The 20100-nt window shown below is 38.1% G+C and overlaps 1 protein-coding gene across 1 annotated transcript in view; it reads left to right on the forward strand.

Moving 5' to 3' along the window:
• The window catches only part of prkn (parkin RBR E3 ubiquitin protein ligase), a 168611-nt gene that overhangs the window by 83079 nt on the left and 65432 nt on the right, over positions 1-20100 (forward strand). Inside the window, exons 5-7 of the mRNA XM_056471063.1 lie at positions 14976-15059; positions 15505-15620; positions 19809-19945. Of these exons, the coding sequence (XP_056327038.1) occupies positions 14976-15059; positions 15505-15620; positions 19809-19945 (337 nt within the window). The remainder of the gene's footprint in view (positions 1-14975; positions 15060-15504; positions 15621-19808; positions 19946-20100) is intronic.

Raw genomic sequence — 20100 nt, forward strand, 5'->3', positions numbered from 1 at the left:
TATATATATATATATATATATATATATATATATATATATAATGCTAATTCCGAAATAATTCCCTTTACTATAAATGACTATAGTATTTTAAATGTGTAACAACTGGTGTTATTGTATTTTTTGTTTGTAGCTGTTATATTCTGTAATGCGTTTCTGTTTAGTTCAGCATATTATTTGCAGTAAATAACTGAACTGAACTATTCTGCCTCACATGTTTCATTGACAGTTTTATTAATTACTAAGATATGGTTGACGTGGATTTAAGTTGCTTCGATTTATGAATGAAATTGTATAAATAGCTTAGATGTAGCTTAGCTACTTTTGCCAAGTAGCTTTTAGCTTAGCTTGCTACATTTCCCATGGGGTAGCTTTCAGTGTAGTTAAGCTACATTTTAAGTAGAGTAGCTAATAGCTCACTACATTTTTCAAGTAGCTTGCCCAACACTGTGAAAATGATACCTGCACTGGGCTGAAACTACCAAAAAAGAAAACACTTGCCTCGCACGTGTCTGATAGGGCTCCATATGTATTGTGTTATTCTAATCCTGCTGCCACACAGCAACTCTACATCACTGCATCATGACTGCCGGGGTAAAACCTGTTTATAATTGCTGTTCTTTAATACACATTCATAATCGCTGAGACAAAAAAACTTAGCTGAAAACATTTGCTCCACTGCCCCAAGTCTCATAACTAAGTAACAGTGACATTTCGTAGCCTAAAGTATGAATACAAAGCAGCGCAAACCCACGTCCCGCTGCCCCCACACGGCTGTCATAAGCCCCATCCTGCCGCCGTTCCGCCCGTGGCCTGTTTTATCTTTCGGTCCGTATGGACTTTCTGTCCCAGCGCGTGGGCAGCGTTCCCACTTCTCCGCATTTTGCTGCTGTTTGGGAAAACTGACTGACACGCCGCTAAGCCGCACCTGCCTTTTCTTTCCGCTCGCGGTGGTCTTCAACGCTGAGAGTCTGTTTGTCCACTGTCTCTGTGCCAGTGCCGTCCCATTCCAGTGCCAATCTGGCTCTTAACATCCTCGGGCCCGAAATGCGTTCCAACTCTACTCATCTAACTCTCCCCAGAGAACTTTCTCCAAATATGCTGAGAAGAAGAAGACGGTAAAGTTTATGCACTCGCCGTCTGAGCACTTCATTTGGGCCTTTGGAGATATCGGACTTAGCGGCACTTTCAATCAAATGTGTTTATCTCCATCAGCAACTCCTGGCTTACACATCCAGCTTTGGCATTTGAGCAGTTTATGTGCGTGATTTAGACATTTTATGCCAAGATCTTCAAAACCTACATCCCCCGAATTAGGCCTTCAGGGGGAAAACCTGCTTATTATTGCTGTTATGAGTTTTGTTAACGCTTTGAACACTAATAGAAAATAACCTTGGCTTACATCTCTCCAGAACACAATTATGAGGAATACAGTTTTGACTAGATTGCTGGCATTATAAATATCTCAATGTGCCCTGAGGCTTTAATTAGAAGCTTTAATTATAATGTTCGGGTTGTTCCCATTGTAATGAAACCACCAGCCTCACAGTTATTAAATCCCAGACTTAACATTTCAGACTTAATAGTTGTCATACAGTGCATTATTCAGATGTTTCCCTCATCTTAAAGTGATCGTTCTCATGCACACGTTATGTATTTAATACAGTGAAAACTATAGGTGCGTCCCAAATCGCATACTCATGCACTATTCTACTATTTTGTAGTATAAATAGTGTAAGTAGTGGGTTTACACTGAAAATATTAAGTGCACTTTAAATACCCGCATGATATACTTATTCGTTCTCCCTGCGTTCACGTGGGTTTCCTCCGGGTGCTTCGGTTCCCACAGTCCAAAGACATGCAGTACAGGGGAATTGGGTAGGCTAAATTGTCCGTATATGAGTGTGAGTGAGTGTGTATGGATGTTTCCTACAGATAGGTTGTGGCTGGAAGGGCATCCGCTGCGTAAAAATGTGCTGGAAAAGTTGGCGGTTCATTCCGCTGTGGTGACCCCGGATTAATAAAGGGACTAAGCCGAAAAGAAAATGAATGAATGAATGATATACTTATTCGACCGGTAAAACAAAGTGTGGATTGTTGGACACTTCACACACTCAACGACCGCAGCTTTGTTCATGTAGCGGAAGGGGCGGAGCTTTCCGGCGCTCATGTTGGATTACTTTATTTATTTTGGATTGTGAAAGCAAAATTCTCCTATGAGAGTGATTATAGCGCCTCCTTGTGGTGAATGCGGTTATACTCATGGCAGGTATTATTTGGTAGTTTGGTCATTTATTTCATTAATTTAGCAACCGTCGAACGTCATCAGGAAAACAGTTTGAATTCCCACGTCATAAAAAACCATTGGTGTTCTAGTTTGGATGAAACTACATCTGTATACTGTGCTGTTGAGTGTGTAAGTGCATAAGTACATAGTGTATAGTGTTCCATTAGGGACGCAGCTTATATATATATATATATATATATATATATATATATATATAGCTGACATGTAGATTACTAGATAACTTGGATGTTTATCAGGAAAGATGGGGAAATTATTTGGCAGTTTTAGAGAATGAATAAGGTCACTGTGGTGAGACGCACGGTAAAAGTGTATTTATCTTATTTGATTTATTTATGTATTATTATTATTATTGTATTGATATTGTATTTATGTCATTTTTTATTTATTTATTTATTTACTTTACTATTATTATGTTATGAATGTGTTTATTTATTTATTCAGGTTATATTATTTATCTGTATTTACTGGATTTATTATAGCAACATCTAATTACAGTCACTGCCGCTGTTGAGGAGGGAGGGAGAAGGGGATGTTAAAAGGAGGTAAAAATTTGTAAACTGATAGTACTGTTAAATTATTGAAGAAAATAAAAGAATTGAGGCGGCGCAGTAGGTAGTGCTGTTGCCTCACAGCAAGAAGGTCGCTGGTTCGAGCCTCGGCTGGTCAGTTGGCGTTTCTGTGTGGAGTTTGCATGTTCTCCCTGCGTTCGCGTGGGTTTCCTCCGGGTGCTCTGGTTTCCCCCACAGTCCAAAGACATGCGGTACAGGTGAATTGGGAAGGCTAAATTGCCCGTAGTGTATGAGTGTGAGTGAGTGTGAATCGATGCTTCCCAGAGATGGGTTGCGGCTGGAAGGGCATCCGCTGCATAAAACATGTGCTGGATAAGTTGGCGGGTCATTTCGCTGTGGCGACCCCAGATTAATAAAGGGACTAAGCCGAAAAGAAAATGAATGAATGAATGAATGAATGAATAAAAGAGTTGAATCATAAAAAAAGAACAAATATATATATATAGCTGAAGCCGTGGTCCTGGAGATTCATATGTTGACATGTCATGCATGTGAACAGCTATCCAATTAAGTATTTGTGTGTGTAAATAACATACAAAGTCAACACCTCAATCACTTCTACTGAACAAGTTCAAATAAATGAACTCGAGTGAAAAATTAACATGAGGGAAATCACAACATGGCGAGTAAACTAGAGCGAGTGACACGGAGCTTTGTGTTTGTTGTGTACCAAAGTTCCTAAAAATAATCTCATTTTCCTCAAAGATTACATGTTGCAAATAGGCACAAGATTTGCTTAACTTAATTAGAGCCTCAAGTCTTTTTTGAGTGATTTGATTTGAGTAATCAGGCTGGATGGAGAGCGTTGGTTCACAGCCATTTTCAGATCTCTCTAGAGATGCTCGAGATGTTCAAGTCATGTTGCTTCACTGTGTGGGTGATATTGGCCTGGTGATGAAGCTTGGCATTCAGGAGTTTAATTTGTGTTTCATCAGATCAGAGGATTTAGTTTCTTATGGTCTGAGAGTCCCTCAGGTGTCTTCTGGCAAACCCTAGCAGTCCGTCATGGAGTTTGGCCATTCTACATACAGGCCTAATTGGTGAAGTGCTGCAGAGATTGTTGCTTATCTTGAAGGTTCTTCTCTCTCCACAGAGAAATGCTGGAGCTCAGAGCGTCAGCCGTGCTCATGCTCACCTCCCTAAATAAGGCCCAAATTACGCCGTTTTTCTAGCTCTTCTCAGAACTTTTTCCATTTGCAGATGATGGAGTTTTATATTTCTCCATTCTGTTCAGTTTGACTGTGTCAATGGCAGTGGTTCTGGGTCCTTTACCTTATTAAAGCCATCAAGTACACAATTTTGTCTGATTTTCATACAGTTCTTTGCTTCGATTTTTAAGTTTGTAATGTCTTCATTCATCTCATAGTCGTTTGAAAGCTTGAAATCCTTCAACAAAGGCTGATTTGAAAATTTCGATGGGAAAAATACTAACGGAAGCAGCGCTGCTGAAAAAGTGAGTGGCACTAATGCACTCTATAACTGTTCTTAATGGCCACGGCTGACAAATTATTAGCAGAGCAAGTCTTCAGAGTTTTCAGAGTCAGAACTGACTTGCGCAATAGAGAAGTTAGAGCAATATATCTGACCCTGATAAATCAAATATAGGAGACGAATAGGAATTTTCCTTCGACTCCTGAATAGGAAATCATCTTATGTCTCTCTTTCATTTTGTTTAGAGTTTTTTTTTATGCTGGCCAACCCATATAATAATAGCTCATGTGAATTATCTTGTAATCATTGGCTGCGCTTGCAAAGGTCAGCGCTGAGCAGGGTCAACTTTGAGCATCACATTACAACGCTTCACCTACTGCAACACTGTGCCAGGGCTAATGCTACAGCTTCATGCTTCACTCCACACAGTTCAATACCCTGCCAAAACATTGACACAAATCACATTAAAGCGCCTTTAGAGGAAGGATTAAAGACTATTTATTACTTTAATGTTAGTAATATTTTTTTACTTGGAAGGAATGAATGTGTTCTGGGCACCTTTCGCAAATAAGGTACCCGATTCATCCTGTGTGGGGGGAAAAAATCATAGTTTTAAGATTAAAGTGTTAATAAAGGTTGAAACTCTTAATTTGTGCAATGACTTGACAGTAACAATTCAATCAACGTGAGAATTTAATTGACAAATCAATCTATAAAGTAAAAAATTACATTTAGATATTAAATTGTTATAGTTTTACCAGCCTGATCTCACGAGAAAACGTATGTATTTTACGTTTTGTCAGTTTAGTGGCTAATTCGTCTCCTCTCTGCGTATCGAGTCCGCCGACGCACAGGACGAGCTAACCGGACAAACTGGTTGCAGCGGGAAAGCCCTCCACACAAAGGTAATCGGTCAGCCGGCGAGCGCTAAAAGGAACGGCGTCATAGTGCCCCGCAGCGTTCGCTTAAAAAAACGAAATGCAGCCATACGTACCTCCGGCTACATATTTCGCGGCCTCCAGAAACGTCCTCGGGACTACGTTTTCGGAATGAGCCTGGGTTGATAATAACGGTGATATTGTGACACTGTATCATAGTTTAAAACAACAGTTTTGTTTTAAATATATTTGACATTTTTGTATGCTGATTGAATGCTTTTAAATTGTCAGAATAATTACTAATGAAGTCTGGAAGTATATTCAAATATACAGCACTTAACATTAAGTTTTAGGTCCACATTAAATCTGATTGTGTAATTTTACTGATGGTGTAATGGATATGTGTAAAAAACAGTCATAAGTGTAAATGTTTCTGTCCTTTTTTTTTAAATAGAGATTTATACAGGGTGAATAAATGATGAAATCTTTTAGTTAATGTGTGGTTTGTTAGGATAGGAGTTAGGTTAGGTTAGAGTTTCCATTATTTTGGTTTATTTGTTTAAGACATGTGAAAGACAATGTTGGAGAGAAGCTGTTTGTCCTGGTTCGAGCTGCATTTCTACCATTGTTGTTAGCAATATTGTCCGAATTGATGGAATTGTGAATATTGAAAAGTACAGGCTTCAGTGGTAATAGTTTTCACAGGTACATTGTGAAAATGTACCCCTGTATACATTTCTGGAGAATGTGAATTTTGTAGCCAGAGGTACATATGGCTGCATTTTGTCTTTAAAACAAATGCTACAGGGCGGTATGACACCGCCGATGGCTTCTGTTTTTTATTTTTGCGCTACCAGCTGACCACTTTTCCGCGGTTACCAGTTTGCCCAGTAGCTTGCCACGTATGTCAGCAGACTTGAGAGGAGTTGATCGCGATGATGGGGTTCGAGTTCGGTGAAAAACAGTTCCAGAAACATGTCAAACAAAATCAAAAGGCAAAAAAAATTCAAAATTAACAAATAAATAACAGGGTGAGAATGTGGTAAGATCGAAAAACGTGGTTAAAAATCAGGTGGACGCAAGGGCTTTTCTTTTTCTGGATTGCTTTTTAAAACACTATCGGTTGTGTTTAAGGAGGGGGGTGGGGTCGGTCATTCAGTCAGTCGACAGCGGCCTCTGGTGGATTTACGTGAGAAGAGCAGGCATGTATGACACTCGCCGAAGAAATTTGAGATCTTAAAAAGCGTACACAGTGGCCTCTGGTGAATTCGTGAAAGTGAAAACTGCAAATAAAATGTAGCTCCTGGGACGTATTTCACGCTGTCCAGAAATGTGTATAGGGGTATGTATCAAGTTACTTTAAAAAGTAATAGGTCCAAATTACTGATTACTACTGGGAAATTGTAATCTGATTACATTACTAATTACTTAATGTATAAAGTAATCAGATTACTGCATTTTCAGCATCTGCTAATTGCAACGAAATCCTATTTAGAATGTCATGGAATGGCCTCCACAGGGTCCAGACCTGAATATAATAGAGGCTGTATGAGATCACTTGGATAGAAAAAAGAAAGATATGACACATTAAACTCTGGAAAGTGCTAAAAGAAGCCTGATATTGCACAGTAAATTAATTGGTGCCAAGAGAAGCCACATTAATATAGACTTTTGCTTAAAGAGGAAATGTGCAGTTCTTGTTTTTTTTTTTTTTTTTTTTTGCATATTTTCTGTTTGTTTTTAAAAAAGAGACTGATTGATAGGGTAGCGTGGTGGCGCAGTGGGTAGCGCTGTTGCCTCACAGCAAGAAGGTGGCTGGTTCAAGCCTTGGCTGGTTCAGGTGGCATTTCTATGTGGAGTTGTGTGTGCATGTTCTCCTCGTGTTCGCGTGGGTTTCCTCCGGGTGCTCCGGTTTCCCCCACAAGCCCAAAGACATGCGCTATAGGTGAATTGGGTAATAATGTATGTGTGTGAATGAGAGTGTATGGGTGTTTCCCAGTACTGGATTGCAGCTGGTAGGGCATCCGCTGTGCAAAACATATGCTGGATAAGTTGGCGGTTCATTCCGCTGTGGCGACCCCTGATTAATAAAGGGACTAAGCTGAAAATAAAATAAATGAATGAGACTGATTGATAATATATTTTGCAAAAGTCCTACGCCAACAAAGCTGGTATAACACTGTATGTATTACAAAGTCATGAGCTGTGTGTCTATAGTTTAGCTATAGATTATCTTTATAGATTTGTAGGATTACTTCAGTGTTTAACCATGAAGTATTTGCTGTGTGTGTGCTCCAGCCGCGTGTTCTCTGGATGTGTGCCGTGTTTGTCTTCTCGCTGACTTCTAATGTCTATAATTGAGTGTTGTGAATGCAAGCGTAGTGGATCCGATGAGTCTCTGCTGGATACAGGCAGTGGAATCCTCACAGCTGGCTCACAGACGCAGCCCTGTTTGTTAAACAATAATGTAATTAAGGCTTTGTGGGACTGCGATGTTGATTCTCCTCTGTGAAGAAAAAAAAAACGCGTCCTGAGAGGGTGTGGAGGTGAGACTGATGTGAACAATGCGGGAGGTGTGTTGTTGAATAATTCATCTGCGTTTTTCTCATTAATCATTTACACTCGCAGTGGTGCGTGTGTGTGCGCGTTTGTTTTGAGCCGTCGCGCCGGGGGTCTGTGTGACCTTTCCTTGCTGTCTCTAAGCAGGTGTCTGGGTGTAATCTCCGGGCTCCTCTACCACAGCACGCCACGGCTTCATCCCTCCACCCTCCGCTCCCTCCTGCGAGCGAGTAATGATTTTCGTAACCTTTTCTCTTGCTTATTAAGGGCCCTGTCAGAATGTTTAAATGCTTATGCTAATCAGCCACGGTCGGAGTCAGGAGGAGGAGGGGGGGTTGTCCCAAAACAATTATGGATAGAGAGAGTGTCTTAATCTGGCAGAAGGACAAGGAAGAGTGTGTGGCAGGTAGAGAAAGAGATCTGCGTGATGCTGGTTGTTTTTAAAGTGATAGTCACTGGAACAACGTAATAAAGTATTTAGATTAAAGTACAATTCAACCAGTTAAACTCTCCGTGACGTCATCGACTTTCGCTTTAAGATTTAAAGGGCTAGCATTGCACCCCCTTAAGTGGTTTCGTTTGAAAGTGTAGAAGCTATATGTTATGCACATATGCATCACTTTGGTTTTTATTCTACTGTACAAAAGTTATTTACACTTAATTACACTGTATTTTGGATACCCGAGCTGGGTATTGAACATTAGTTCATTTTCATATTTTTCATATGGTTCATATACAGTATGACACATATACAAGTTATAGCTTAAAGGGCACATAGTTTACGTCTTTTTTATGATTTATTATTAATATTATGGTTGTTCTGATTGTGCCAGTTTAGGTTTAGTTTAAAACACAATTCAGATTTGTTTATTATAATGTGTTAAAAAGTGTCATGTTGGGGGCGTGTCCACAGCTCGCTGATTTAGGGGTGTGTTGCTTCACATGTAGATTAGTTTCAGCTTCCCGCCAACGTAACAAGGGGGCGGGGCCATGAGCTCACCCGCTCTGCGTTTGCAACAGAGTCTGACAGGAAGACTGCGAGAAGGTGCAGGAGTGAGAGGTACAGCATTCATTCGTACATGTACGACTCGGACACAGACCAAGCAGAGAGTACAAAATCATTTGTGTCTTTGTACAGTTTTACAGCCAACTGTGTGCTAGTTTCAAGTGCCGAGCTTGTACACAGAAACTAATAACCACGCACACTGAATTAACTTTGACTGAGGCACCGGATGCGCCGCTCGAAGCCGCGACATGGCAGACCAGACACTCTCTGTGGCGCGGCAGAAACATGAAGTGTCCCGAATCGTCGCGCCACGAATTATTGAATTCTAAACATAGGTTTCTGCAGCGGTCCGCGGCGCCCAGCCGTCGACTTGAGTGTACCCTGATAGAAACCGATGTTTAGAATTCTAAAACGCATGCTAGTTAAGATCACAGGGAGCTTCTGGGATCGCGAGAAATGCAAACGGCTGAAGTATAAGGTAGACTCAATGAGAAGTACACATGTTTGCAAACCTACCTAAAGATACAACCAATAATTCCGATTAGAGCGATAATGTGGAGAATATTGATCTTGTGTTGAGCCCAATGAGCCTTGCATCTAAAAATAGAGCTAGCGTGTTCCTTTAGTGATATCGCTTCGACTCACGCTGAAAATGGCGGACGTGAATCAACAAACTGAGGATATGATGACGCGCCTGTCAATCAATATTGGTGGGCGGGGGGACCGCTCTCCTACGTAAAGGTTTGAAAACCGCTCCAATTGGTCCACCGTTTTTTATGTTGTTAAATTGAAAAAAAAAGCACTGGGTGTGCTTATATCACCCCAATATGACGGTCTATACACCATACATGCACATATGGCTGTCCAAACAGCTTGAAAAGTAGATTTTTTACCATAGGTGCCCTTTAAATGAAAGCTCTTGCCGGTGCTCATACGGTTCTAGCATTCTTTTAACTGAATTATATTCTCATATCAAACGGTTGTCGAATGAATCGCGGTGTTTCCATGGCGCAGAAGTGAAAACAAAACATTTATGATCAATAAGCAGCCCCAGATAGCACAGACAGCTGTCATCTCTTACCTTATGCTGTGCGCTTCAGGGCCATTTCTCCTCTGTTTTTGAGGTGATGTGCATAAGTAATCCTTTTATATGTCTGACGTGGTCCAAACACAGGGAATTATGTTTGATCAAACAAAAGAATAGTGGAATATGAAAACAATGACCGGTCCCTGACCTCTCATCAGTTGGAATACAATAACTTTTGCATAGATTATGGTAGAGACATTTTTCTTTTTACCTATGATTACAGACATGTGCAGGAACCACCAACATTAATTACAGCCAGCTAGACCACACAGAACCTAAAAGGTACACTTTCAAATTTGAGTTTATAAAAAAAATACAAAAAGCGCCTCTTTTTTAGGTGTTTATTATAACACAGACAACATATACAGCTATTTTAAACACTTTCAATAGTGTTTTATGAAAATTTTAAGGGTTTTCTTTAAAATGATACCTAATTTTTGCATTTACACCTCTGCATTTGGATTTGGGAAGCTTTTAAATTTGGGTAGGCAAAATCCAGGTGGAAATCTCAAAATAGCACTAGAGTTTAACTGATTAAAGGCTTAAAACGAGGTTAATTAATATAATTAGTAGGGCCTAAAATCAAAATCTCGATTAATTGAACATTTTACCTCGATTACGATTAATGAACAATTATTTTATTTATTTTTTTGGCCTCATAGTTCACTGACAAGTTTTGTACAGTAAATACGTTCACATTTTACAAGTGAGAGATTTTTGAATGAAGGGTACATGAAGGGTGATTTTAAAATTATTGACGGGAACACGCATTATCTATGATTATTTATTAATCATCATAATAGAAAATATGCCATCTCAAGGCATCTCTGGCGCAGTAATCGTTCGAGTTGGAAAATCCAACACAATCTCACGGCAATTCGTAACTTCTTGATTTAGTGGCTAATTCGTACGAATTTGTACGATCTAATTTGTACAATTTAGTACGATTGGCACATCCCCCAATGACGGTTGGGTTTAGGGGTGGGGTTAGGTGCCACGCCTCCTTTTTAAAATCGTACAATTTCGTACGACTGAACTCATACGAATTCGTACGAATTAGCCTCTAAACGGACAAAACGTAAAATACTTGCGTTTTCTCGTGAGATCAGGCTGGAAAATCTGAACTTCAGTGGACATTCGCACCGCGTTAACCAATCAGGAGCTTTCTCTTGTAGGAGCATGATCTTGTAGCGCCTGTTGTTGGTGTCCCGAGGGGAAATCCTCTTGTCGACACCAAACAACGGCTCATCAAACTGGGCTCGGCTCAGTCTGAAGCACCGCTGAAAGCCTCCATCATCCTAGTATAGTTTCTGGAAGAGTTGATGAACTCACAGCGCTGGATGCACCTCTGAAAGTATCTAGTGGACTCAGACACGGCGCCGAACAAACATATACGCTGTTTTTAACCTTCCTAAAGCACATAAACATAACTATTCTCTAAATAAAATCCATGTCAGCCATTTAGCAACAATGCTAGAGTGATCGGGCAGACAGAAGCCCTGCCCATGATGCAAATGTATGTGTCTATTGTGAAGTAAATTTGACGTGCAAATGAAGCGAGTAAACTCAAAAGGTTCACATGTAATTTATTTGCGCGTTCTGCGTCTGGATTACACAGCATTAACCAATCAAATAGCTGCCTTTATTCTCCTTTGCTATGTACTGCCATAGAGACATTTGCTGTTATGCTAATTGATAAGTAATGTTAATGCTAACACATTAGCATTATTCATTATGAATTTTATGCTAATCATTTTAGCTTTCAATAGGCGTTTTGCTAAAGACAACAATACTAAACCCTACCATTGTTTTTTTTTTTCTGTTTGCCCCGGTGGCCTGCAGAGGTATTGCAGGAGATGCTAAGTTAAATCAATCAAATCAAATCAAATCAAAATCTCTGTCATGATTTAGTTTCTCCAAATATACCTTTACAATGTATCCAAACTCTATTTCTCATTATAGCAATCTGAAATGCCTTAATTATTTCTAGATGTATCATTATTTCTACGGTTTGTTGTCAGTCAGACGAGTAGTAATTTTCCGCCTATTCCAGAATGCATTAATGACTATGGCAGTGCATGAACATCATCAAGCGGGCCTGATTGCGTTATTACTAAATGAAGTGCAGTTCTTGCTGATTGTGTTTTGATTCATCTAACAATGCAATAATGCCACAACTAAGCAGGATTTCAGGATCTTTGTGCCAGTGACATATTTCAGAACACCATTTAATTCTGTCATATTGTCCTTCAGTTTAAATAAGCTCATCATAATACTATTGGAAACATGCACTGTAAAAAATGCAGCATTCCAAACAATTCATTCATGTTGTCCCAACACAAAATAATGAAGTTAACTTAATATGTAAGTGAATTGAACAAAAAAAGGTTAAGATGTCTCAAGAAATTTCAAAAATTGTATTGTTTCAGATCATTTTTAAAAAGTAGTTTGAAAAAGAAGCAAACTCTTCTTTTTGATTTTATTTTATTTTATTTTATTTTATTTTATTTTATTTTATTTTATTTTATTTTATTTTATTTTATTTTATTTATTCTGCGTTTCGTTATTTATTCGCTGTGGTTTTTTTTACTTTTTTATTTTATTCTATTTTATTTTATTTATTTAATCACTTATTCTGTTTTATTTTATTATTTTTAATATATTTTATTTTTAGTCATTCATTCATTAATTTTTTTTATATTTATTTTATTTCATTTACTTTATTTAATTTTATTTATTTATTTATTTATTTGTTTGTTTATTTATTTATTCATTCATTCTATTTTATTTTAATCAATCATTCTATCAATCATTTTATTTTAGTTTTTATATTTTATTTTATTTATTCACTTATTCTATTTTATTTTATTATTTTTTATTATATTTTATTTTTTAGTCATTTATTCATTAATTTTATTTTATATTAATTTTATTTAATTTTTTCATTCAATTTTATTTATTTATTTGTTTATTTATTTATTCATTCATTCTATTTTATTTTAATCAGTCATTCTATCATTCATTTTATTTTAGTTTTTATATTTTATTTTATTTATTCACTCATTCTATTTTATTTCATAATTTTTTTATTATATCTTATTTTTTAGTTATTGATTTATTTCATTTTATATTAATTTTGTTTCATTTATTTTATTAAATTTTATTTTATTTTATTTATTTATTTATTTATTCATTCTATTTTATTTTAATCATTCATTCTTTCATTCATTTTATTTTATTTTAGTTTTTGTATTTTATATTTTATTTTATTTTTTTATTGATTCTATTTTATTGTAATCAATCATTCTATCATTCATTTTATTTTAGTTTAGTTTTTGTATTTTATTTTATATTTTATTTTATTTATTCATTCAATCTATTCTATTTTATTAAGTTTATTAATTAGTTTTATTTATTCATTTATTTTGACTGAAACTAGCTAGCCATTTTACTTTTGCCAGGGTATCATTTCTAAAATGTTATGGCATTATGTGTAATGTTAATGAAAGCTTTATAACCTAGTTATAAAACCTGCTCTGTGGTTAAAGTGTTTTTAGATCGTAACATAAATCTGTCTATTAAACATCTGTATCTGTAATCATTATACATCAAATGTTAAAAGCAGCGAAATGTGTTGCCCTTTTACTGCCACTATTATTTATTTATTTCAAATGAAAACAGCAGTAAAGTTTTGAGATTAGCAAAAACCATCCATCAGGCATTCGATCTGTTTCTCTTCGAAACTGTTTTTTATCTGATTTTATTCCTAATCTAATTTCATACACTGTAAAAAATGCAGTGTTCCACACAATTCATTCATATTAAACCCAGCACAAATTGGTTAACAAATTTAACTGCATTGAACATAAAACAATTAAGTTGTCTCCAAAACAAAAGAAAATTCAAAGAATTGTGTTTTTTCAGCTTATTTTAACTAAGTAGTTTAAACAAGCAGCAGAAATATTTTTGTATTTATAAACTTTATTCGATTACTATGTCAATTTCACATTCACAAATGCAAGTTTGCAAACCTCTCTCCGTGGTTCTATAGAAAGAGATTAAACTGTATATGTGATGTTTAAGTCTCAAAACAGAGAAGCAAAATACCATCCATCAAGGCTCTTGATCTGTTTCTCTCCAAGTTAAACTGTCCGACAGAACATTTAACACTTCTTTCAGTCTTATTCTATTCCTGCTCATATTCTTCCCCTTTCCTTGTTGTTTAATTATGGTGCTTCTCTTGAAACCCCCCTGCTCTCCCCCCACTGAGCATCATGGACAGCATTGTGGCAGCAGTGGAGTCATTCAGCTTCCTGGGCACCACCATCTCTCAGGACCTGAAGTGGGACACTCACATTGACTCCATTGTCAAAAAAGCTCAACAGAGGCTGTACTTTCTTCGTCAGCTGAGAAAGTTTAACCTCCGAAAGGAGCTGCTTAAACAGTTCTACACCTCCATCATTGAATCAGTCATCTGCACATCAATAACTGTGGGGTTTAGCTCAGCTACTAAATGCGATCTCCAAAGACTACGTCGAATAGTTCGGACTGCTGAGCGAATCACTGGTACAACCCTTCCTACTCCCCAAGAACTGTACTTATCCAGAGCGAGCAGAAGGGCTGCCAAAATCACTCTGGACCCCTCACACCCAGCACACTGCCTCTTTGAACTTTTACCTTCTGGTCGACGCTACAGAGCACTGCGCACCAGAACAGCCCGACACAGAAACAGTTTCTTCCCTCAGGCAATCCATCTCATGAACACTTGATGATAATAATTGTGGAACCAACATCACTACTTGCTATACACTTTTATACACATATACACTTATTTAACAACACACTTTACATGCCAATTTGCACATAACAGCTGCACATATAACGTTGTATATAGTAATATAGCTGTACATACACTTGTCAATCTGTATATTTGCACTCACTACTTACTTCTATTTTTAAAAATATATTTATGATCTGTTTTTTGTCCTGTCTCTGTAATCCTGTTGCACTGTAGAAGCTCTGTCACCAAAACAAATTCCTAGTATGTGTGAACATACCTGGCAATAAAGCTCTTTCTGATTCTGATTCTGATTCTGATCTTCCAGTGATTGATGTCTGTCATCTCTGTGATCTTCTGCAGGGGCCGTGCTGCTGGGACGACGTCCTTCTCCCAAACCGGATTCATGGAGTGTGTCAGTCACAAGGCTGTAATGGCAGACTGGCGGTGAGATGGCATAAATATTTAATAATAAAGTGCCCCTTTATGCTTATAACAATACCTTTAATGTACTGTATAATGCAGCTGCTTGTGAATGTAAACGATGCAAAAGAAGCAGGGCTTTTGAAACAGGACTTTTTTGTCTCTCAGTGGACACTTACCAAATAAACTCAAGAATTTAGATGTTTCAACTCATTTTAAATAAGTAGCAAAAGTCTTATTTTTTAATTATGTATATTGTACTTTTTTATCTGTCAAGCACTTCAATGCTCTGCAGACTATTTGGACCGTCCACTGCTTAGTCTGTATTGGTAGCTTTAACCCAGCTGAGTCCAGTAAATCTACCCTCATGCTGCAAATCTATAAAAGCCACTGCAGTGGGGTTGTTCAGACTGTCAAAGGGGGTCTGTTAAAGGGCGGCATGATTACATCTCATTTGTTCTTCTTGTAGGAGTTCTACCTGAAATGTGCTTCCCATCCCACGTGTGATAATGACACTTCAGTGGCACTGGATCTGATAATGCCCAACACACGCAGAGTGCCCTGCATCGCCTGCACAGACATCATGTGAGTGACTCTCGCTTTTACCAAGCTGAACCATTATCAGGTTTCTTATGGCTCGTTTCAGTATGGTACGGTACGGGTCATCTTTATCAGGCTTGCGTTTCCACTGCTAAAAGGGTGCCAATGGTACTCTTTTGGTGGGCGTGGTGTATAACAGAAAGTTTCAGTCAATGTCATTCTCATTTGAGGAAATGTAAAGCTGTACGGGTCGTTCACATATCAAATGAGAAGCTCTTCTCACAAAACAGATGCTTTATATACATAAATACTTCTGTATAAATGTTTATTATTAACTTTTTAATGAACATGATTTAATTATAACTGCAAATCAATGATGTGGTGTGAAATAGCCTACTGTAACGTCTGCAATTATATAAAATAAATGAATAAATAAACATATATAAACACATACAGCCCCTTACAGTCTCCGATATGTTACCAATTACAGAAAAACTATACACAGCATACATTTAGTCTTTATTTGGGTTCAAAAACAACACAAAATATAACCTACAGTCAGTGCAAACCTCTCATCTGTGTCTGTAAACTTCAGCAGCACGTCTAACCTCTTGTTAGAGAATAATTCCATTATTCTGAGATCATAATAGTCCAAAAGTCTACACCTTTGTTTTTTTCAACAGCAGCTCGATGACGCAAGCGTAGCGGGGTTCAGAAGAAAAAAAGACAGTGTGAACGCAAACCAGCCGAGAAGGTGGCAAGGGGGGGGACAATCGAACTTGGGTATGGTCCAGGCAATTGAACCAATTGTGAAAGCACCCTTAAAGGGCCCTATCATACACCCAGCACAATAAGGCGCAAGAAGTGTTTGCTGTGATATGTTGTTATTTTCAGCAACACCCTAATTTTCATGTTTTGCGTCACGTTGTTTAAATAGCAAATCCGTTTGCACCACTGTGTGGACTTATGGGTGTGCTGGTCTATGACGGGGGCACGTTACTGGCATGTTGCTGTTCTGAAAAACTGAAATAGACTGCGTCATTGACCAACTAAAACCTGGTCTAAAGTCCAAACGCTTACACATTTCTTAATACACACATGATGTTCAGCAGTACACAAATATCTTCACATATGAAAAAAAATTAAAGGATTAAAATGTTACAAAAATGATTATTTACTATATAAATATAAAAACCTCTGCCTCCATGCCTTCTTCACCTCTGGGGGCTTTTTTCAATTTATTCACGACAATCTGCATTTGTTTTTTCATTCTTTTTTTATCCTGTTTTTCATTCTTTTATAACCTGTTTTAACACATTTTTATCATTTTTTTATCATTTTTATTATTTGTTTTTATTTTCTTGTACTTGTCTCTTTTATTCCTGTTTATGTAAAGCACATTGAATTGCCAATGTGTATTAAAAGTGCTATATAAATAAACTTGCCTTTCCTTGCGTTTGTATAATGTTATTATTATTAGCAGTAGTATTTATTATATGCATATTTATATTTGTTTGAATGAAAACAAGTTAAGATTTAGACAGTCCACTTGTTGGGTTTTGGAGACGTCTACATCACCATATGGGCATAAGAACAGGACGTGTGTTTGGATATAACTCAGTTTTTTGACCACACTTAGTTATTGTTGTTCATTTATTCATTTGCTGGAAATTAGAACTGAATTTAGAAATAGTTTTGAAACAAATCTTTGCGTTTAACAAACAAAATTAAATATGTCGGCTAATGGATGTCTTCAGCAGAGTGCGTACAACACTGTTTCCTTACTCCACCAAAGTAAAGGAGTAAAGTTAAGAGTAAAAGTAAAAAGTAAAGAGGCCGATTGGAGGAGGCTCATTCTTTATCCTGTTTAACTCACAAGTAAAGCTTTCAGTTTTTCCTCCTAGAAAGTCTGCCATGTAAATAGCAAAAGCACTTAGGTGCGACACAACTGACTTTTAAAGGGAATGGGAGATGAGACTCTGATTGGTTTAATGCACGTTATCCTTAAAACCCACCATAACTCATTAAGAGAATAAGCACAACCCTGTTAGACCATGCGCCGGGTGCAAACCGTATTTTTTCATCCTTAAAATAGCAAAAGTGGATTCGGACACTTACTTAATGCTTTTGCGCCATGCGCTTTAGACTTTGCGCTTAAAAAAGAGCCCCAAATCTCTAATTATACAAAAACATTGTGCATTTATGAAATGTGCTTCACACAGGTGAGTGGGCTTGACAAGCCACCTGTAGAAACATCTTTATAGACCATTTCAACGTGGTTGTGTCATTGGCCCATGAACATTTCCTGCTTGTTATCAAACTATTTCATAACTGTAACAAGCAATTCAATCATAACGTATTGTTAAAACAGCTATCATAACATTATTTATCGATATATGGCTTTTTCTGGATTCGCGGAAGCTATAGAAATTAAAAATGTGAAACAGGAAATAAGTTGGGACATTGTTTTTGATCACAATCCTGAAGTTGGTCTATGTAATTAGCACTTGTGTGTATTGCCTCTTCTTGTTGAATCGCTGAATGCCCTGTTATTGTAAGTCACTTTGGAGCATCTGCTAAACGTAAATAATTCAATAATTAGCACTTTTGGTTAGATTTACTCACAGACTCAATCAAATCTGACCAGTAACAGATAGGAAAAGTTTCTTTCCTAAACAAAACAAGCTTTGACAGAATATTTCGAGGCTTTCTGATTGATCCAGCGGTCAGAAAAGATGAAATACCCGCAGTGCGACGGACAAGTAAACTAAAGATTGATACAAACATGCTGAAAGACAAGCTTGCCTGTACCCTTGAACCTGTGTATGCCTCATACTGTGCGGCCCTTCAATCAACAGTGGCCGTTTTATTATTTTTTTTCCAGAAAAAGCGAGCGCTAAGTGTGTCCTACCAATGAAGGTCAGCTATTAGCAGGGCGTTCCCGTGGAAAATGCTCCTACCTGCTGGTCTCGCGCGGAGGGTCAGGCAGAAACCAGACAATGGAGGCCAATCACCAACAACCGCCATTCAAATCAAGGACTGATTGAAGTAGCGCCGCAATTACCTCGCCGAGTGGAGCTTTGTTTTTCCACCATCCTCCACTCCACTCGTCTTCTTCCTCCTCGCAGATCTCCTCCGTTTGTTTAAAAGGGCACCGGCAAGGACGCGGGCGGGCTCTTTCAATCGAAGCTGGAGAGAGAGAGGTCAGGGAGGTGGTACAGTGTGTTAGCGAGTTGACTAGCAAGTCAAGTGAGTCTGCATTTGAGGAGCTCTGGAGAAAACCGGTGTGTGCTTTCAGAGCTGTAACACGGGCGTTGAAGGTTTTCGTAAAGGTTTTGAAGAAGCAACATATATAAACGAAACAATTGTGCCAAACACCTCCGCTTTCCTAGCAGACCTGTTCTTATTGATGGAGCTCTTAAAGGTTGGATGGGTCATACATGCTGCGTTTCAGCTCAAATTCAGAATAAGATGTTAAGAAAGTGTAGCAATTGTGATACAAAACTAATGATCATATCTGTTGCATTTGAACTCATGCCCTATAGTGAAAATCTACCAAGGAATGTAGAATAATAAAACATCAGTATATGGAAATGCGCATACTGTGAGCCTCAGACACCACTGTTTACTTATTTTCATGTAAATTCCACGAGTATAAAACCCTGGTGGACAACAGGCCATTCAGAAGACAAAACAAACTGTGGCGAGACTCACAGGCCAAGCCCTCCACATTTGCATGTTTGACTACTTTAGGTCGTTCATCCGGATCTGAGATCATAAAAAAGCTCTGAGATCATTAACATGCTGCGTTTGATAAGCAACGATGTTTTCTATTGAGATAATAACGATAATTTTCATCTTTTAGTCATTTTTAAGCGTACATTTCACTTACTAGGGACAGTATGTGGGACTTTTATTTTAAAAACGAGAGCGCCAAATTGTTTACTGTGCGTAACTGGGCAACAACAGTGCGAGACATGTTCAAAGTGGCCTCAGTACGCAAAATGCAAACGTTTACGGATTACACAATTATTTATCTCCACTCTGAAGAGGCGTAAGGTACGTTTAGCTACATCTTTTCTTAATTTATCAAGTTTATTGTGAAATTAAAGAATTAAAATGGCAGCCCAGAGTCCTGACCTAAACCTGAATGAAAACACACTTAGCTTATTTTCTACTATGTTGTTTGTATGTGCACCGCGAGAATAACTGAGTCCCCTCTGTGTCTGGCAGGACTCCAGTGCTGGTGTTCCAGTGTGCCGAGCGTCATGTGATCTGCTTGGAGTGTTTCCACCTGTACTGTGTGAGCAGACTCAACGAGCGGCAGTTCACCCAGGAGCCGCTGCTGGGTTACTCTCTGCCCTGCGCAGGTAAACATGTCTTCGGTCTACAGCGATGCTAATGGGTATTAGTCCACTTGAGTGTTTGTGCGTGTGTGTGCGTGTGTGTGTGTGTGTGTGCGTGTGTCTGTGTGTGTGTCTGTTTGTGTGTCTGTTTGTGTGTCTGTGTATGTGTGTGTGTGGGC

This window comes from Danio aesculapii, chromosome 13, assembly GCF_903798145.1.
Source record: "Danio aesculapii chromosome 13, fDanAes4.1, whole genome shotgun sequence".
NCBI classification, from domain to species: Eukaryota; Metazoa; Chordata; class Actinopteri; order Cypriniformes; family Danionidae; genus Danio; species Danio aesculapii.